Source organism: Ctenopharyngodon idella, chromosome 14, assembly GCF_019924925.1.
Source record: "Ctenopharyngodon idella isolate HZGC_01 chromosome 14, HZGC01, whole genome shotgun sequence".
Classification (NCBI taxonomy): Eukaryota; Metazoa; Chordata; class Actinopteri; order Cypriniformes; family Xenocyprididae; genus Ctenopharyngodon; species Ctenopharyngodon idella.
Genome location: NC_067233.1, coordinates 31,410,875 through 31,431,774, shown reverse-complemented (window position 1 = coordinate 31,431,774; position 20,900 = coordinate 31,410,875). Strand labels below are relative to the sequence as shown.

The window sequence follows — 20,900 nt, the reverse complement described above, 5'->3', positions numbered from 1 at the left end:
TGGACGGCATCCATGCATGCCATTCCTCTGCAGTGTATGCCGTATTGTGTCACGGGAAAATAGTCACCCCAGTTTGGCTTTCTACGTCTTTAGATAACTGCAGTGAACTTGCATCCGATTTTCTTCAACCCTTCTCATCAGAAGACGCTCCTGTCGAGGTGTTAACTTCCGTGGACGGAATATCTGACTGATAAGTAAAGCTTTGCTGATCTTCTTGCAGCCTTAACCTTTCTGGTGTAAAGAAATGATTTTTTTTTTCTTGTGGCATTTCTCTTCCATGTTGTGCCATTGCTGACAGCATGAAATGGGAAGGGGTTTTAACACCCTTTTATAGTCAACTGTGTACTCATTTTTGCATCACCCTAATTTGAGTAAAACTGAAAATTTTGTTCTCCAAGTTATATTATTAACCTTACTTTCTTGTTATAAGTTAAACAGATGTTATATAACACGTAGTCTTGTCAACATTTTGGAAATTGTTTTTGTGTTCATTGAAATGTTTAAAATGTTACTTTTCAAAGGGGGTGTACTCATTTACGCTGAGCACTGTACCTTTTTGTCTTGCACCACAGGCTACCTGTAGCTACCTACAACAAAAATGAATAAATCACATTGTGTCTTTATTTTATTTTGTATTTATTGCATTAATTAGTGAATAAAAAAAGACACACATAATTAATTTCAATCATTACAAGCAACATGAGAGATGAACTAACAATGTGCCTTATTACTTCATATGGATTTTGACTTGACAACACTATAGGGTTTTAACTGAAAACCTTTTAAACTTAGAAATGTGTGTGTGTATGTGTAATTATTATTATTAAACCAATTTAAAAGACCCACACTTGCAGGAAAACTGCAACTGCTCCATCTGTTGGAAAAGTACAGTTATTGCAGTGAAAAATGATTACATACATAATGTAAACAAATGTAGGCTTATTGTAAATGACAAATTTTAAGCATGGTCAGACAAAAAATTAACAATGTAAATTAAATAAAAAACAGACTTCAGTTGCCAGACAAACTGCTTTAAATAACAACAAAATGTTGTATTTTGGCAAAACATCTTTTTAAAACAAAAGATTAAAATGAAAATTAAAACTTTGACGTAAAATAAAAGTCACAGCATCAGTCTCACAGTTTTTAAGGTTACTAAAAAGTTTTTTCAAGTTCTTCCTCCTCTTGCATGAATTCTTATACACGTGCTATTGTGAAAGCTTGGCCCATAAAGGTGTTTGGTGGTAAAGAATACATTTAGCTTGAACAGAAGCTGCAGTGTATCCCACCTGTAAGGTCAGTAATACTGCCTGAAGTTACCAGATGCTTAAGAAAAACAGTTTCAGTCTGTACATCATGCATGGCTTCCTTTAACATGGATGTCATGGGTCTGTCGTCATAGTAATGAAGAGGAGCCTCTTTCTGGCTGAGGTTATAGCCAAAGCCTGCTAAGCTGACCTCATCACATATGTATGTTGCCAGGTTGAGAGCAGAGACTCCTATAGTAGGGACATTCTAGAGAGGGACCAGGGAAAAAAAAAAATATATATATATATATATACATATAATATAATATATATATTTATCTACTGTTTTTTTTCTCCTATAAAAGGAATTAAAAGGAGCTCACCTGGTCCCAGCCCCAGAGCCGTTCTCTAGCATTGGGATAGTGAAGTAGATCCAAGGCCGTCTCTCTAATAATCTCTGGATTCAGGAGACGGAATTGGGAGGTCTTGATTGGAACACTCACTGGCACATTCTGCCAGAAAAACAGCCAGTCCCACAGCGACTGAAAAGTTACAGGTTAAAACTTGATGTTCAGACATACTGTATTGATCAAAACTTTAAAAGACAGTCATCTGATGAATAAACAAGCACTCACAATGGATGTCTTGGTAATCATTGCACGAAGCCAGTGGAAGTCCACAGACTTATAGATCACAGCCACATACTTGAGATCTGAATCCATATCTTCCCACACCTTTGGGCAGCTTTCAGGGTAACTCATCCTGATGGAGGTGCGGTTCCCAACATCGGCACTGAAATCTTGGACAGGACCATTGTTCAGTCTGCACAGAAACAAGTTTCCTCTGCTCTTTTAAATATTTACAAACAAACATTTGACAAGTGTGAAACTCCGTAAAAGGACCTTAAAAAGGGTTGCAAGACAAAAACTATGACAAACACAAGTAATACAAAAAAATGCACCTAACCGTTGGCCAATTTCATGAAGCCGCTTGCAGTGGCTACTAGGAGTGGGAATCAACAAAGGCACAGTAATAAGATATTATCACAATTCTATACAATGTGAACAATACAATATTATTGGGATTTTAAACATTTTGTGATATGCTGAATATTGCAATAAAATATATTGCTATTCATTAACTTTTATAACTGCAAATGTCCCCAAAGGAAAACTCTGTCTGCATAAATTTTGATCTAATAAAATAAAAGTTCTCAGACTGTTCATTTCACATCTTCATATCCATCTCGTTAGTCCCTTCCTCGTATTTCAGAGATTTTTTTTTTTTTTTAAATAATAATTACTTATGTTACAGAAATAAATACAACTTGGACGCTAGATGGTGCTATGGGGTTATTTTCGTTGTGAAAAAGGTTAGTGACACTGAGAAGGTCAGTCCTGATATTGGGTGAGTAAAATTCTGAGAAGGTCTACTATAAATCTGAAGTGAAAGTGGTTTGTGGAAACAGGGAATTTTCTTATTAGAGCCATCTGAATATATAGACAAAACAGGTTATATATATGAGTTTTTGGAGGGCTTTTATTTCATAATGCAACATCAGTCCTGACATTGGGTTAGTGACACTCTAGAGAAGGTCTTCTATCAATCTGTGATCAAGTGAAATTGGGCTGTGGAAACAGAGACTTTTCTTTCTTTTCTTTTCTTTTTTTTTTTTTTTTTTTTTTTTTTTTTAGAGATATCTAAATTAAAAAAAAAAAAAAAAAAAAAAAAAAACAGTGTACGAGTTTTTGGAGGGCTTCAATTTTGTAATGAAACATCAACAAGTCCTGACATTGCATGAATGATACCCTGCTCAACATTTAAAGTAATTGTCACATTATATAAAGGTTATAAATTGATTTGCATTTCAGTGAGTGAAATAAGCTTTTTTTTTTTTTTTTTTTTGTTATTCCACATGAGACAATTATTTTGATATTTTTTTGAACCTTAATTAATATTACTCAACATTTAAAGTAGGCTAATTGTCATGTTATTAGGCATATTTTTTTATATCTGTATTATTTTAAATTTATTTATGTTGTTTAAACTTCAAATCAAAATATCTTGAGCTTGTGTTCACCACAGACCTTATTTCAAGCTTTCAACCAAAAACCCATTATAAAAAAACAAAAAAAAACAAACAAAAAAAAAAAAAAAAAACATTGATTTCAGGACGATGGAACCGGAAGTGCTAAAATGCTAATTCAGTTCCTGGTTTTGGCCTACAAAAATACATCCCTATTTCAGTGTAGACCAGCGGTTGGGAACCTTTTGCTCGCGAGCCACAACTGTCTCTTTGACAAAAATCATGTGGCTCGCCAGGTCTCCCACCCTTTACCAACAAATTATCGATTAAAAAAAATCAGACATCACTAGAGATCAGCAATTCCTTTGTTGTAGAGCCTACCTAAGTTGATGAAAAGTTTAGAATAATAATATATTTCAAGTTGTACCAGCCAAAGTGCATGTTCAGTGCTGTTCACAAGTGTCACGACAGCAATCAACGGCAGACCACTTTACTAACCTAGAGTTCCTGCACTCAGATATAAGCACCTACGCAGCTTGTTTGTGGTAACGGCAAAAATAGTTTTTTTTTTTTTTTTTTTTTTTTTTTTACAGCAGCCAAAATTTAAATGTATGTAAAATAGTGACTAGACTGAAACATATCCTTTTATTGAAACTTGGCACAGCAGAGCACCAGAGACATTTCGAAACATTCCACTGGTTACTTTCACTTTTGCCGCATAGACATTTAGCCTATGTCCTTTAATATGTTGTATTTATATCTGTTTGATAATCCGTGCAGCTTTCAGTGGGTGGGACTGCATTATTAATAAAGAAACATGAATGAATGAGAAAGTAAAGAGCGGGTCGGGATGTGCATAACGGACTACACACATTTTTGTGTGGAGAACACTGTGCCCACTAGGATGGTGCGATGTTTCTCTAATAACAAACCTTGGGTGAACCCTGAACTGAAAGCCCTGCTTAATGAGAAGAAAAGAGTTTTTACTGTGGGAAAAAAAATTATTATATCCCCTGCTGATTTTGTTAGTTTGCCCACTTATAAAGAAATGAGGGGTCTATAATTTTTAGGTTAGGTTTATTTTAATGGATAGAGACAGAATATCAAACAAAAAATCCAGAAAAAACACATTATATAAAGGTTATAAATTGATTTGCATTTCAGTGAGTGAAATAAGTTTTTTTTGTTATTTTTTTTTTTTTGTTATTCCACATCAGACAGTTATTTGATATTTTTTTGAACCTTAATTAATATTACTTAACATTTAAAGTAATTGTCACATTATCAGGCCTATTTTTATATTTGTATTATTTTAAATTTATGTTGTTTGAGTCATTAATGTATTTTAAATGTATTTGTTTATTCATTATTGACAGATGAAGTAGCTTAATAAATGTGTATTCCACATCAGACAGGTACTTTGATATTTTTTTAACCTAATTATTATTACCCAACATTTAAAGCCATTTTCACATTATCAGGCCTCACTGTAAAATATGAATCATCTGCCTTGTAATTTTCATTAAAAAAATTAAGGTGATAATTAAAAATAGTGTGTATATTTTATTAATAAAATTGTGGTTCAGTGTTGTATAGAAAATATTGAGAACATTTCACTAATAAAACTAATAGATATATTTTCCTAATTTTTTTTTTTAAGGAAACTTGCGCATTTTTGAGGCTTGAATTGAGGAACCGATTAAGCTTATAAAATTAAGGAAAGAAGGCTACCTATTTATTTTAAGAGAATTAGTTCAATTATGTATTAGTTCCCAGCATGCTTTGCATATGGCTGGAAATGGAGAGTAAATATTGAAGTGTTATTTTATGTGCTTTTGAGTGAAGGGAAATATGTGTTAATGTTTAATGTTCAACTTATGTTTGACATTTGAAAGAGTTTCTGTTATGTTGAAGTTTTGACTGTTACCACTGTGCAGACTGTTACCACAAAACAACGTGAGCTAGAATGTTTTTCAAAGTGGAGGCTGGCCTGACCACAGTCTCATAACAGACATCTTTTACTGCTCCCACTGTCTTTCTTGTCAAACATGTTGTATTATGAGCAAGCACACTGGCAGTGTAGATAAAGACTAATTTGCCAGTGGTTTCTTCAAAATTTTCCTATGGTTTTTTATAATGGGGTTTTTCAACTTGAGTAAAATAAAGCCTGTAAACAACTTGATGAAACATTAAGCACACGTACGTCTGCAAGATGTCTGTTAAAGATCGCTTCATCTGGAAAGCATCTGCTGTTTTCAAACATCTGATAGACGTCTGTTTTACATACATTCTAAATCATAAATATCTTAAAGACATTTTCTAAACATCTATTTGACATAAGTCAGGAAACGTCCTATAGATGTATTGCAGATGAGAAAACACTCTAAAAAATACATCTTCCAGATGTAAACACACACATCAAATATCCCCTGCTGATTTTGTTAGTTTGCCCACTTATAAAGAAATGAGGGGTCTATAATTTTTATGGTAGGTTTATTTTAATGGATAGAGCCAGAATATCAAACAAAAAATACAGAAAAAAACACATTATATAAAGGTTATAAATTGATTTGCATTTCAGTGAGTGAAATAAGTATTTGATCACCAAGCAAAACATGACTTGGTACTTGGTGGAGAAACCCTTTTTGGCAAGCACAGAGGTAAGACATTTCTTGTAGTTGGTCACCAGGTTTGCACACATGTCAGGAGGGGTTTTGGTCCACTCCTCTTTACAGATTCTCTCTAAATCCTTAAGTTTTCTTGGCTGTCGCTTGGCAACTCGAAGTTTCAGCTCCCTCCACAGATTTTCTATAGGATTACTGTCTGGAGAGGCCACTCCATGACCTTAATGTGCTTCTTCTTGAGCCACTCCTTTGTTGCCTTGGCGGAATGTTTTGGGTCATTGTCATGCTGGAAGACCCATCCACGACCCATCTTCGGTGTTCTGGCTGAAGGAAGGAGGTTCTCGTCCAAGATTTTACGGTACATGGCCCCGTTCATCAGCCCCTCAATGCGGTGAAGTCGTCCTGTACCCTTAGCAGAGAAACAGCCCCAAAGCATAATGTTTCCACCTCCATGCTTGACTGTAGGGATGGTGTTGTTGGTAGGGCTGCACGATTTATCGTAATCAAATCGAAATACCCAAGAAGGCTTGAAGAAAACCTATAAACCATCTATTGTTGTAGTCGTCTGTTTATTTTATTCATGTTTAATCAAAGCGTTTCTACCTTCTTTTTATTCAGTCACAGCGATAGCATGATGCCCATTGGGGATTTCCTGGAACAGCGTTTGTTATATTGCGTATATTTGTAGTATTTGGAGTATCTGCTCAAGGGCGCCCCCCGGCGTCCAGTATGAAACAGACATGTTTAGCGCCAAGTAAAGCTCACTCAGTCCTATTCAGGGTAAAAATAGGAAAAATAATTCCTCTCTCTAAAGAACTTTGAGGGAAACATATAATCAGTATGTTTTTCTCCAGCGTACATGTGTACAGGGTTTTTTTTTTTTTTCACAGTGGATGCATAAGAGGCACGTAGTTCATTTTAAATACATGGACTTTTTATAGACATACTGCTTGCATGTAAACAGTTAACCCCACATTTTGTCATACAAGTTTTAAATATTATTTTCAAATTATTATAGTTATATTTATAATTAAAAACTAATGCTAAATACTTTAATAATGAAAGTTATTACAACAGTAATATTTCTTATTTGGTTTAATATTTTTATTCAGCAATAATGATAATAATAATAATAAAAATAATTAGTCAAAATAATATATTAGCACAAATTTTCGGGCCAAATTGTGTAGCCCTACAAACAAGCAAAACAAGCTTGATATCGTTTATAATTTTTTTTTTTTTTAATTTGTTTTATAAAATCGCATTTTAAATTGCAAATCGCAATTTTAACCAGAAAAATCGCAATTAGATTTTTTTCTCCAAATCGTGCAGCCCTAGTTGTTGGGGTCATAGTCAGCATTTCTCTCCCTCCAAACACGGCGAGTTGAGTTGATGCCAAAGAGTTCAATTTTGGTCTCATCTGACCACAGCACTTTCTCCCAAGCCTTCTCTGAATCATTTAGATGTTCATTGGCAAACTTCAGACGGGCCTGTACATGTGCCTTTTTGAGCAGGGGGACCTTGCGGGCACTGCAGGATTTCAATCCATTGCGGCGTGGTGTGTTACCAATGGTTTTCTTGGTGAATTACAAATGTGGAACAGTTAGTTCATGCGTTCATGACCTCAAGGCTAGATTACTGTAACACTCTACTGGGTGGTTGTTTCGCTCGCCTGTTAAACAAACTACAGCTGGTCCAAAACGCAGCAGCTAGAGTTCTTACTAGAACCAGGAAGTATGACCATATTAGCCCGGTTCTGTCAACATTGCATTGGCTCCCTATTAAACATCGTATAGATTTTAAAATCTTGCTACTTACTTACAAAGCACTAAATGGTTTAGCTCCCCAGTACCTGAGCGAGCTCTTAATGCATTATAGTCCTTCACGTCTATTGCGATCTCAGAATTCAGGCCAGTTGATAATAACGTTTTGTATTTTGTATTTCTTCCATTTCCAAATAATCGCACCAACAGTTCTTCTCACCAAGCTTCTTGCTGATGGTCTTGTTGCCCATTCCAGCCTTGTGCAAGTCTACAATCTTGTCCCTGATGTCCTTTGACAGCTCTTTGGTCTTGCTCATGGTGGTGGAGAGGCTTAAATGGAAGATACAGATTCTTTGGACATGTGTCTTTTATACACATAACGAGCTGACATTAGCAGTACTTTCTTAAAGGGACTAATCTGTGTTCGACATGAGCACATAAACAATCTTTAGGAGGCAGAATTCTTGCTGGTTGGTAGGGGATCAAATACTAGGAGCAGGGTCCTGAACTTAAGAGATCAGGAGTGGGCAAATTAAATGAATCTATTTTTTAACAGATTTGATCCAACATCCTCTCCCTCCCCTGCATCAGCCTGCCTCCTCATTCACCCTTACCTCTTCTCCCAGCCTCTGTATAACAAAGGATCAGGTTAGAAGAGAATTTAGGGTGAAAAAAGCTACAGGTCCGGACGGTATCTGCTCCAGACTGCTCAGGGACTGTGCAGACCAGCTTTGTCAAGTGGTTCTGTACATTATTAATTGGAGCCTTAGTCTGGAGAAAGTTCCTGTTCTGTGGAAAACTTCCTGTGTGGTTCCAGTACCGAAGATTGCACATCCCTGGGAGCCTAACCACTTTAGACCTGTGGTGTTAACTTCTCACTTGATGGAAATTATGGAGAGGCTGATATTGAACCATCATCGACCCCTGTTGAGCCTGAAGATAGACCCCCTGCAGTTTGCATATAAACCAGGCACAGGGGTGAACGACGCCATCATCTACTTGCTGCACAAATCCCTCTTGCACCTGGAGGAGCCAGGAGGCACTGTGAGGGTCATGTTTTTTTATTTTTCCAGTGCCTTTAATACAATACAACCATCGCTGCTCAAAGGGAAGTTGGAGGGGACGGGGGTTGACAGTCAGCTGACTGCATGGACCTTTGGCTACCTCACAAACAGACCACAGTACGTGAGGCTTCATGGCTGTGTGTCTGAAAAGGTGCTCTGCAGCATTGGGGCTCCACAGGGGACAGTGATTTCTCCTTTCCTGTTTACCCTATACACATCAGACTTCCATTACAACACTAGCAGCTGTCATATTCAGAAGTTCTCAGATGACACAGCTATTGTTGGACGGGTGTCAGATGGGAATGACCTGGAGTATAGAAAAGTGATCAAGAACTTTGTTGATTGGTGTGAATTTAATCACCTTCACATCAATGCTACCAAGACAAAGGAACTGCTGATTGTCTTCCATAGGAAGGCTTCATATACTGTGAATGTGTACAAGTATTTGGGTGTTCACATAAACAATAAATTGGATTGGTCAGATAACATGAGTGCTCTGTATAGGAAGGGCCAAAGTTGCATCTATTTGCTGAGGAGACTGAGATCCTTTGGGGTGTGTAGGACACTACTGAAAACTTTTTATGATACGGCAGTTGCATCAGTAATTTTTTATGCTGTGGTCTGCTGGTGTGGTGGAATCACAGAGAGGGATAAGAAAAAGCTCGACAAAATGGTTGAGGGCCAGCTCCATCGTGGGCTGCCCTCTGGACTCAGAGGAGCAGGTGGGTGAGAGGAAGATGTTCGCTAAGCTATCAAACATCCGGAACAATAAGACAATTGGGACCTTGGGTAGCTCCTTTAGGCAGAGACTGTTGCACCCCTAGTGTAAGAAGGAGCGCTACTGAAGATCCTTTGTTCCAACAGCAGTTTTGTCTTATCTTGTCTTATCTTATTAAAAAAAGAAAACTCAAAGTGCGCGTGCTCCGAGTTAAACACGGACAAGCATAGTAGCCTTTGTCTTTGGCTGCACGACTAAACAGTCAAATACAAACTGTCAAAATGTTACATTATTGAGTTGTGATGGAATTTTTTAATTAATCATAACTAACATTTCTTTTTCCTGGCAGGAATAACATTTATATGCTTTTGAAACCTAAATGTCCTCAAACCTTGCATGGGCCTAAGTCAGTGCGTGTCTGAATCATGTCCAAAAATAAGAAAAGTAGAAATGACACTTAGGGACAGCTAGACAACTATCTAAATATAATAGCCCCATGATATTGAATAACCAACAAACTAATAAACACATGATTTGGGCAGATCTTGCTTTACCTAGTAACATGAGGGTTTGACATATGAAGAACCAATCATATTGTAGAATGCTTTACCATGCTCCTATCCTATATAAACTGTTGTATTCTTCTTGCTGGTGGGATTCTCTTTGATTGATACGAGGTCCTCTGGCTGTGAATAAAGCATATTCTAAGGCATAGTCTGGAGTCTATCTGGTTATTGCTGCGCAGCAAGTTAGGGAGCACTAGGTTTAAAAAGGTCAAGACGTTGACTGAAATATTATTGGGTGTCGATTAGGAGATGCCCCGGAAGATCAGGATTATTGAGTGTCGCTAGTAGACGCTCTTTTTGAAAAAAAGCATTAACAAAAAATGCAAAATTGGCTCAAAAAAGGTTTCCGACCCCTGGCGTAGACGGTTGAAGAAGGAGCATGCACATTCTTTAATGTATGACTTTATGAATGATAAAGCAATAAATATTTATATCTGTCACGGTTAGCGTGTGTATGAACTCGCAAAGACGAAGAAGAAACAGGATAAATGTCTTTAATGACAAACTCAGAAGATCAGAGGTGTAAATCCAACAAACACCAATTTTTTTATTTGCTAGTTATGCACCTCTATGACTATTCAATGAGTGTTAATAATTGAAACTAATTTCATCCCGTACATAGGCAGATTATAATGCACACACAATGAGGGGTGAATACATAAGTAATTGGATTTTTAATACCTAATGTCACCGATATACATGTTAACACATTGACATATATTTACTATAAAATAGGAACCTTTAAAAACTATACAGTAACACACAGAACCAATATGTATAATAATATAAGAACCAACAATTTATTCCTAAAGATACTGAATATAAATACTTTGGATATTGAAATATGTTCTCAGAACTGTACACTGATAGTTTATGGGCAGGTTATGGAAGCAGCCACAGCATCTTTTGGCTACAAGTGAGACGGAGGGCGGTGGTCTGAAATTAGTTCTGCCGCCGAACGCAAGCCCATCTCTGGCAGAAGAATCAGCATCATTACAGTGGAAACGGGACGGGACTTTTGATTACACTTGAATTGCTTTTAGACCTAAATGTATCATTTTTACTTCTAAAATGTTTGTTAAACGATTTTAAATGTAGGCAATATTTTTAGGCATGGTAAAAACTATATAAAATAAGCTGTATTAAGAACTGTATCGAAAATAAAGTTGTCATAAACCAGTGGTTGTGTGGAGTATTTTACAAATGTTTAGATCAGTGATTCCCAACCGGGGGTACATGTGCGTGTTCCAGGGAGTACGCAAAAGATTTAGAGTTTGCTTGGTTTGTTCAGGCCTGTGGCTTAGGCGTAATAGGCTTGCTAGGGGTGCAGTCAGTCGCCCCAGCTTCACCCCAACCTCGCGTGTTAATTGCTGCAAATGTGTCTATTTACAACGAGATTTTGCAGCATTGAGTATTGTAGCCAAGCACATGCATTACTGTTGAAAATAATATAATCAGAATCAGAATTAAGTTAGACTCAGCTCAATATCCCTCAAAACATTGAATAAGTTTCTTTTTAGTGCCAGTTTAATAAGTCCTACGCTCACAAATCCTCTCATAAAAAGCATAGTAGACAGATTGTAATTTAAAGATTTATTTGAAAGACTTTGTGACTTTTCCTACTTTAGTGCATAAAGTGCTGAACTTTATAAGCCAATAAGTGCTTATCTACCACCATCTACTGGTTATAGTGGTATTTTTCGTGTCTTTTTTAATTTTTAATAAAAGTGTTTGTTTTCAATCAAATGTTGGATTTCCTACATCTTGAAACATTCAGTTTTACAAATGGGGACAATCTCTGAAGAATGAATAAATAATTTTTTGTCATCATATTCAGAATAAAATTTGAAGTGCTGGAATGTCCAATTACATTTACAATTACACTGTGTTTCTTATTTAAAATTTCCCAATATCTTCAAGTCTGAATTTTAATCTATAAAACCGGTTCATTGGTAAATTAGGTAATTGTGACAACTGAATTAAAATATAAACGCCGCATTTACTTTTGTTTAGTGTCGATAAAGGGGTACTTGAGCCTTATTAATGGAGTTGTGGGGGTACTTGACGCTAAAAAGGTTGGGAACCACTGGTTTAGATAATTTAATCTGTAAGTACTAAATAAGCTATATCATAGAAAAAAATAATTAATAAAATCAACCCTTTATGCTGGGTAAAATTAGCCCAACCTGTGTTCTGTCCTATGTTTACCCAGCCCTTGGGCTAAAAACAACCCAAAATTTACACATGTATGTGAAAGGAGAATGTAAGTGTGTAGAAATGAATGTATGTGAAAGGAGAATGTAAGTGTGTGAGAGTGTAGAAATGAATGTATGTGAAAGGAGAATGTAAGTGTGTGTGAGAGTAGAAATGTATGTACGTGAAAGGAGAAAGTATGTGTGTGAGAATGGAAATACATGTACTTGAAAGGAGAATGTATGTATGTGAGAGTAGAAATGTATGTATGTGAAAGGAGAATGTAAGTGTGTGAGAGTGTAGAAATGAATGTATTTGAAAGGAGAATGAAAGTGTGTGTGAGAGTAGAAATGTATGTACGAGAGAGTAGAAATGATGTATGTATGTGAAAGGAGAATGTAAGTGTGTGAGGGTGTAGAAATGAATGTATGTGAAAAGAGAATGTAAGTGTGTGTGAGAGTAGAAATGTATGTACGTGAAAGGAGAATGTAAGTGTGTAAGACTAGAAATGTATGTAAGTGAAAGGAGAATGTATGTGTGTGAGAATAGAAATATATGTACGTGAAAGGAGAATGTAAGTGTGAGAGAGTAGAAATGTATGTGTGTGAGAGTAGAAATGTATGTACGTGAAAGGAGAATGTATGTGTGAGAATAGAAATATATGTACGTGAAAGGAGAATGTATGTATGTGAGAGTAGAAATGTATGTATGTGAAAGGAGAATGTAAGTGTGTGAGAGTAAAAATGTATGTATGTGAAAGGAGAATGTAAGTGTGTGAGAATGCCAGAATGAATTATGGCTTGTACGGCCCCTCATAGGAACCACTTGCAGAAAATGCAAGAAAATGTGAATAATTTTAACAAAATAAGAGAGATCACACAAAATGCATGATATTTTAAAAGATGTTTACATATAGTACACAAAAAAAAAAAAGAAAAAAAAAAAGCTGAATTTATTAAAATAAACCTGTTCAAAAGTTTGGAATTTTCCATACTTTTTCATGCAACTCTGTGTGTGTGTGTGTGTATGTATATATATATATATATATATATATATGTATGTATGATATAATAATATATTATATATATATATATGATATATATATATATATATATATATATATATATATATATTATATTCTTATTATTATATTTGAAATACTTAGAATCTATTTGGCTGCTAATGGCTGTTTGGCTGAAATGATAGTTCCTCTGATTTTGGAGGCAATCTTTTAAGCCATTTCAGATCAAAGACACAAATACTGAGAAATATATAACATATATAAATATATAAAAATATATATAACAAAAGTTAAAACAAAACTATATCGTCCAGCCCTAGAGGTCCTTTAGCTAAAAATCACACAAATTAATAGGAGCAGGCTCTCACCTGATGATGACATTGAACTGATTAAGAAGATGTCCAAGTCCTAATCCTTTCAGTATCCCTCCATTTCCAATCACTACACATCGACGACAATCTCGCCCTCCATGTCTCACTCCAGAAGAGGCTGGTAGGAGGTTCAAGATTTCCTGAAGTTTGTTCTTCAAATCCATGAAACCAAACGGTGGGGGATACTGGAATATTTTATCATTTAAATGAGTGTTCTTGTCCAAAAAGGGCTCAACCACTGGTGTGGAGCTGTGATGCTCAGCTTCCATTCTCTGTCGGGCAAAAGAAGGTCTGCATTCTTTGGCCAGTATCTCTTTGACATAGGAATGGATATGCTGTAAGTGAAAATACAGTGCTTAAAGCAAATTCTCATTTCAACACAAATTGAAAACATTTATTTTTAACAGCAAAAATAGTAATTTCATGTTTTGGTTTCAGTAGTCTGGTTTAGATCCTACCTAACCGATTGCTACCATTTGGTGAAAATATTTGACCTAACAAAACATCATTTATGATGTGCCACAAGAATCAATCTAAGGCCCTATTCTCAGTTTGAACATTCTCTTTTAACCCTGTAATGCAGAGAGGCAAGGGAGAGCAGGATGCAATTGATTTAAAAAAAAAAAAAAAAAAAAAAAAAAACCTTTAGTTTTTAATTTAATGTTTGTATCCCCCAGGATACGTTGCTCCTTTGGGGGTAGGGCTGCACGATTTATCACAATTATTTTGCACGCGATTTGGCTGCAATTATTTCATGCACAGCTTGTCAGAGTTATACGGCTCTGTGATCAGTAGTAAATGTTTCTCCATCTGAAAGCCAGAGGGTGCTCTTGCGACACATTTACATAGACTGCTTTATGCAGCTCATTGGTAAATGTTGTAGGCTACGAATGTTTTTAAATATAATTTTGAATTTAGAAATATGTAAAAAAAAAAAAAAAAAAAAAAACTTTAAAAGTTTGATATTTTAAGTAAAAACAGTCTATGTGAAGTGTAAATATGAAAATAAATGTATTACATTTACCGCCAGTAGGTGGCAGTAAATCTTAATGTGCGAGTCATTCATTCGGTCGTTCAAAACGCAGATTTATTCACCGCGGCTTGGAGATGCGCAACAGTTCTGGTGTGGCTTTGTTTGAAACTGTTTTCACGAAATAGAGCAAAAACAGACATTATTGTGTCTAATGTTAAATCACTTAATATCAACTTGTTTATTGGACTTCAATAAGATCAGTAAGTATCACATTTGCAATCATGCCAATACTCGGAGAAACAGGAGAATACTCGTGTGATATTACTTAACTTACACATATTAGGCTTGTTGCGATCGACGGTGTTACCGGTGTTCAGCCGCAACACCGGTTATATCACTTGCCCACTGTCGTTTTGATTTTTTTATAGTAATAAAAATAATTTAGTTCAGTTAGAAAACAGATACCGTTAAAATCTGAACGCGTCTGCTCAATTCAGTGAGAGCTGAACGAGAGTCGCAGCAGGAGTCAGATTTCACCTTACTTCCCCCATTTCGCCTTACTTCTCTGAATGACGATGGACGAAGATTTGGTTGCAAAGCGAAATGTAAAAGCATATTTAAGCGAGTTTGTCATTGTACTGTTTTGTTGTTGTGTTTTTTCATTAAGAAGAATAATGTAAAAGCGAAAGTAAAATGGCAGCATGGGTATTCATAACGTTGCATACTGGCATAAAGTTGGTTTGACGCAAATTTAGGGACCGTCTCTAAAGTTACAACCGACATTGGTATGCACGATTCTAACTTCAATAACATTTGAAGGGAATCATTTACAGCCATAAAACCAACTGTAAAGTATTCATCCAGGTGTCAGCTATGATGCACACCTTTTATATTTTTGATATTTATTAAAACAAACTGTCAAATCATGTGTAAAAATGGCTATTTTTCACTACTGTATATTGGCTCATACATAAATATGCCATAATTTAAAGCTCAATAACATTTGAAGGGAATAATTTACAGTCATAAAACCAGCTGTAAAGTGTTCATCTACATGTCAGCTATGATGCACACCTTTTATATTTTTGATATTTATTAAAATAAACTGTCAAATCATGTTTAAAAATGGCTATTTTTCACTACTGTATATACGCTCATACATAAATATGCCAAAATTTAAAGCTCAATAACATTTGAAGGGAATAATTTACAGTCATAAAACCAGCTGTAAAATGTTCATCTGCATGTCAGCTATGATGCACATCTTTTATATTTTTGATATTTATTAAAATAAACTGTTAAATCATGTGTAAAATGGCTATTTTTCACTACTGTATATACGCTCATACATAAATATCATAATTTAAAGCTCAATAACATTTGAAGGGAATAATTTACAGTCATAAAACCAGCTGTAAAGTGTTCATCTGCATGTCAGCTATGATGCACACCTTTTATATTTTTTAATATTCCCTTTACCATAAAATAAACCTAAATTTGCGAATATCAAACGTCCAACGTCAAACCAACTTTATGCCAGTATGGTGCATGTGTTTTTATTAATTTTTGGTGGCATTTTTGCCCTCAAGCCCCGGTTAATTTCTGACCTTGCTTATGATAATCCAAATGTAGTATTTCCAGTTAATTTGGCTGAAACATCAGCAGCATGAGACTGTCTTGTAAATGCATATCACCACTTTCACCTTGAAAACAATCTTTGGAGTGTAGTCCATGGCGCACATCTTTTGCACTTGCTCTGCTGACTGAAGCAAAGTCTTTGAATGAAGGCATGAAAAGCAGTCGATTGCAGTGCGAAACAACTGTTGTTCAGTGTAGATGCATTTTAGGAGGTGTACTTTTTGTTCCGATTGTATTATAGTTCTATTCATGAGAATTGATCGGGTCACTGGCACCAGTGCGCCTGAGTATTTTTTCACACTCGCACGCAGTTATTTTCAGGGTTAGGGTTAGTTAATGTTCGCACTGTAGAGCCCTTGACATATATAAGCCCCATTCAATATAGCTAACTAAATGATTAGTTAGCATCTAATGTAGTCCCAAAATGACCTGTGTGGTACATTTTTGGTGTAGAATCAAATGTTTTCTTTAAAAGAACTGTTTTAAGTAGAATTTTTAGAATTATTTTATTAGTTTTTGCTTAAAGGTGCAATATGTACGATTTTTGCAGTAAAATATCCAAAAACCACTAGGCCAGTGTTCACATATTTTGTTCACTTGAGTACTTACAATATCCCAAATGTTTCCAACTATTTGTAAATCGTGAGAAAATTGCAATTTTAACCAAGGCTCCGGGACGTGTGAGGAGTCGCCTGTCAATTGCGTCATACCTGCGTTAACCCTCGGTCTGCCTCGGTTTCCGGTTTTATTTTGTAGAAACCATGGAAACACCAAAGACGCTTTAATATATTACACGTTTTAATAGACAAGGGAACAACTGTTTTGATAAATTTATATACAGAAAACTAATTGTTGTTATATAGCTCAACACGTTTAGTCTTATTTAAATCTAATTTTCTTGATTTTTTGCGAGTGGTTTCCTTTACCATGCCTCAGAGAAAAACACAATTTTGTCAAGTAGCTAACACAGCATAATCAGATGCAGCTTTATTTTTAGTAACAGTAATACAGAATTTTGTCCATCATACAATATGTTTTAAAATGAATTGCATGCCATTTATCAACACAAGCCATCCAGCATTTAATATGATATTTTAAAATCAATCTATCTTACTGCAGTGTGTCTCAAACAAGTGTCTCACAGCAGTCACCGAGCGAACGCACAGAGTAACGTTATAACATCATTTTCAACACTCTCAAATGTATCTAATATGATAAACAGAGCTGCGTTACCTCATACTCATGACAGGAAAAGCGGAAGCGGCGCCGGCGACTGTGTCATAATAAAATAGGCCCTTTTCACAATGACGTCAGTTAACTTTCGCCTATCCACAAAGCAGCGGATCAGTAGTTCCGTATTATCTTTGCGCCGGCGACTTCTCAGGAAAATGCTTTAATAACTTTAAACGCGAACTGTTTATGTCAAGAATTTACACAGTCGGGTTCTTCTGGTAACGTTATTTATTATTTCCCTTCTGTGACTGCCTTGCTTAGGGTTTCCGCGAGCAAAAACTTTAGCAATGTTCCGTCCATGAATTGAGTTTTATCACAACGATTGTGTGTCCACACAAATCTGTTAGCCTATTTTGAATAACAAGAATATTGTCTTTAAAAACAAATCTTTATTTTTAGAAACTGGTAGGCTATGATAACGGTATTGTTCTTGTGAGATTTATTTATAAGTAGCCTAATGGACACCTGAAAGTAGCACATCTACATATACTCCAAAGATTTAATGGTGTGAAGATTTTAGATCATTTTATATCATACCAGTTTAAACTGAAATGCTGCAAAATATTTAGATTGTATAATTTGTAAGAAGTGTATTGAAAATACAAAACGGAATGTTTTCATTTAATGTTATTCCCTGGAGAAATAATTTGATTTCGTTCATTTAATGCTGCAATAACAATGAGTACTGTTGTAAATCCTCTGTTTATTTTTGTATGTGACAGTCTTGTTCTGCAATAAAGAGATGAATGATGACAATGTTTTTTTTAATATGGTAAAATGCCATGTACAGGAGTCAGTTTTTACAACATTAACAGTCATGTAGAAATAGTATTATATTAAACACAATTTTTATTATGTATGTCATATTTATCGAAATAAAACTGAAAAAATAGACTTTGATATTTAAAAAGAATAAGCTTATGTTGATCTTCATTGTACATACAGGCACTGAAATACGTAGTACATTAAGCATTGAATGAAAAGGTTTTTTTTACTGCACGTAAATGTCGGAAACATGCGTTTATTTCATAAATACATATAAACAGCTTTATCTGCAACAAAGACAGCAAAGTTTTCACGTTACTACGGGCAGCAGAAAGTGTACGGCTTCAGTGCTCCGTATTCAACTCCTCCAACTTCAAGCAGCAAATCTCGCCGATCGGTAAGTTAGTTTGAGATCTGCCAAACACCTCGCCTTGAATTTACATGAAATTAGGCGACTACAGTTATCCTCTAACCACATTTGTGGCATATGTACAACTATTGAGTGCACTCCATTCGAGCGGCGCTAGTATTCCACTATGCTGACAGAAGTGAGGATGCACTGCTTCGAGTCCAAACGGAAGTTGTGTGACGTCATGTGAAAAGGGTCCCCACAAAACTCGGTCCTGCTCTGCATCTTACTACAATACGTTAATAATCGCATCCATGAACACGATTTCTTCCCGAGTCCTATCCCTATCTTTTGCACCGTCCGTTGAGGTGAAGACCACATGTCCCAAGATTCCACGCTCAAACTTGGTGTCATCAAGCTACGCCTTTGTTTTGAATAGGCCTCTAACGACCTCTTTTCCGTGTTACCTGGTCCGAGAAAATCACGTTTATTTGTTAGCAAAAGTCTGCTGGATGATGCTAAACGTATCTTTTGACAGCTCCAGGGCTTTCGTGAAAATACGGAAATCTGTATAAATACGGAAAAACAACCTTCCTAATTACTATTATCCACACTGGCACAGTGAAATGATTAATGGACAACTGCAGACTTTGAACTCATAAACTGTTGAATGGTTATTGAGCTCTTGGTCCCAACAAATGATTGAGTTCCTTGAACTTTATGATCAATGTTTATCGATACAATAAAAAGGATAAGAGATGTCAATGGCAAAGTACTCAATTTATGGATTTTTTTTGGTAGATTTAGTCATATTAGAGTGAAGTCATGTTATCATTTATTGTTTACTATTTTCCACATTGTAGAATAATAAAGTCAATAAAACTATAAAATATCACTAATAGAAGTATGGGAATTATCCAGTGACCAAAAATAAAAATAACCAATTCCAAGTCATGCATAGGAAGAATTAATATTCAGAGCACCCCAATAGTTGTGAGGAACCAAATGATTTTAGGACATTGGTCATCATTTATATCACTTCAGTGGTGTGACAGACGGATCAGATCAACTTTTATGCGCCAGCAGCCAGAGACCAAATCTGGCACCACAAATACCATCCAAACTACTCCACTTATAGCCTATCTGTGAATCAACGCCACAGAATTCTAATAAAATAAATAAAATAAATAAATAGTGTTCTTAGTTATGCATAGGGCTGGACGATTATGGCCTAAAATCAACATTTTACCTCGATTACGATTAATGAACGATTATTTTGTTTCTTTTTTCTTTTCTTTTTTTGCCCTCATATTTCATTGGTTTCTACCTGAAATATGATTGAATATTAAAGCTGGGATATTTTTTCCTATTGAAAAAGTGATTGACATCATAGCTCACTTTCAGCAGTTATTTTATCTATGGTTCGTAACATTTCTTACAGATTTCTGTTCGTTGTAAATCAGATAAAGATAAATTAGCACAGTACCAGTACGTAATGAGAGCGATTGCGTGTGAATTAGTCATACCGTCTCTCTATTAATTGTGAAGCTGTGGGTTGTAAATAGTTCCTTCAAAAGTATAAAAAATATATGCTATAAGTTTTGAGTTTCTAAGCTACTTTAGTGATAAATCACAGGACAGCGCTGACAACTAGTTTCTGCGTTCCTCTCTGTGCGCGCGATCTTCACGAGCACGGTAGCTCGATATAATACACATCCGATCGTCTACAATCGCTTGAATGTCCAAACTGGCAAACCTTAAAACACATACTGACAAAGTTTAGTGAAGACGCAAGGCTCACCGCTCTCACGCCGTTTCTGTGTTGACTTGGCGTTCACCTCCGTGTTGCTTTTATGCCACTGACTGGACGGGGCAGAGTCAAGTGACACGCGGTATGTTTTTAAGGGGGAAGTATTAACAGTATTAAAAAAACGAAATAACCGACATGGGAAAATTGTGTCGGTTAGAGGTTCTGAATTTCGGTTTCGATTACTTTTCGATTAACCATCCAGCCCTAGTTTGCATATATGCATTTGGATTAAAGTCATTTTGAATTCGTCAAACGTTTTGATTCGGTTAACCCCACAGAGGCTAAATTAAATTGGACCACAGAAATGGTGTAGATACTTCTTGAATCTGATGTAAAATTAAATTAAATGAAGACATACCTTTCGGTAGATGGTGTCTACTGGTACTTCAACAGGCTTTGGGTTCGTGTGAAAGAGAGGCAGTTTTAAAAGTGCCAGTGAAACCAATGCCAAGCTCAGAAGAAAAATAAGCAGCCTTTTGCTAAGGTAAAAAAGGTCAGTTAATTAACAACATCAGTAACATGACATTTTTAGGTAAATT

General features: G+C 35.7%; 1 protein-coding gene across 4 annotated transcripts in view; it reads right to left on the bottom strand.

The window, feature by feature from the left end:
* Window positions 1–612: 612 nt before the first annotated feature.
* Window positions 613–20,900, bottom strand: part of st3gal5 (ST3 beta-galactoside alpha-2,3-sialyltransferase 5) — a 46,751-nt gene continuing 26,463 nt past the window's right edge. For 3 of the 4 annotated variants that reach the window (XM_051860378.1, XM_051860380.1, XM_051860379.1), the window contains exons 4-8: window positions 20,720–20,840; window positions 13,591–13,928; window positions 1,883–2,069; window positions 1,631–1,789; window positions 613–1,515 (exon numbers count right to left, since the gene is read on the bottom strand). In XM_051860378.1, coding sequence (XP_051716338.1) covers window positions 1,258–1,515; window positions 1,631–1,789; window positions 1,883–2,069; window positions 13,591–13,928; window positions 20,720–20,840 — 1,063 coding nt within the window. In that variant the 3' untranslated portion in view covers window positions 613–1,257. Of the gene's footprint in view, window positions 1,516–1,630; window positions 1,790–1,882; window positions 2,070–13,590; window positions 13,929–20,352; window positions 20,458–20,719; window positions 20,841–20,900 lie in introns of those variants that run through there. The other variant, XM_051860381.1, reaches the window with a different exon arrangement.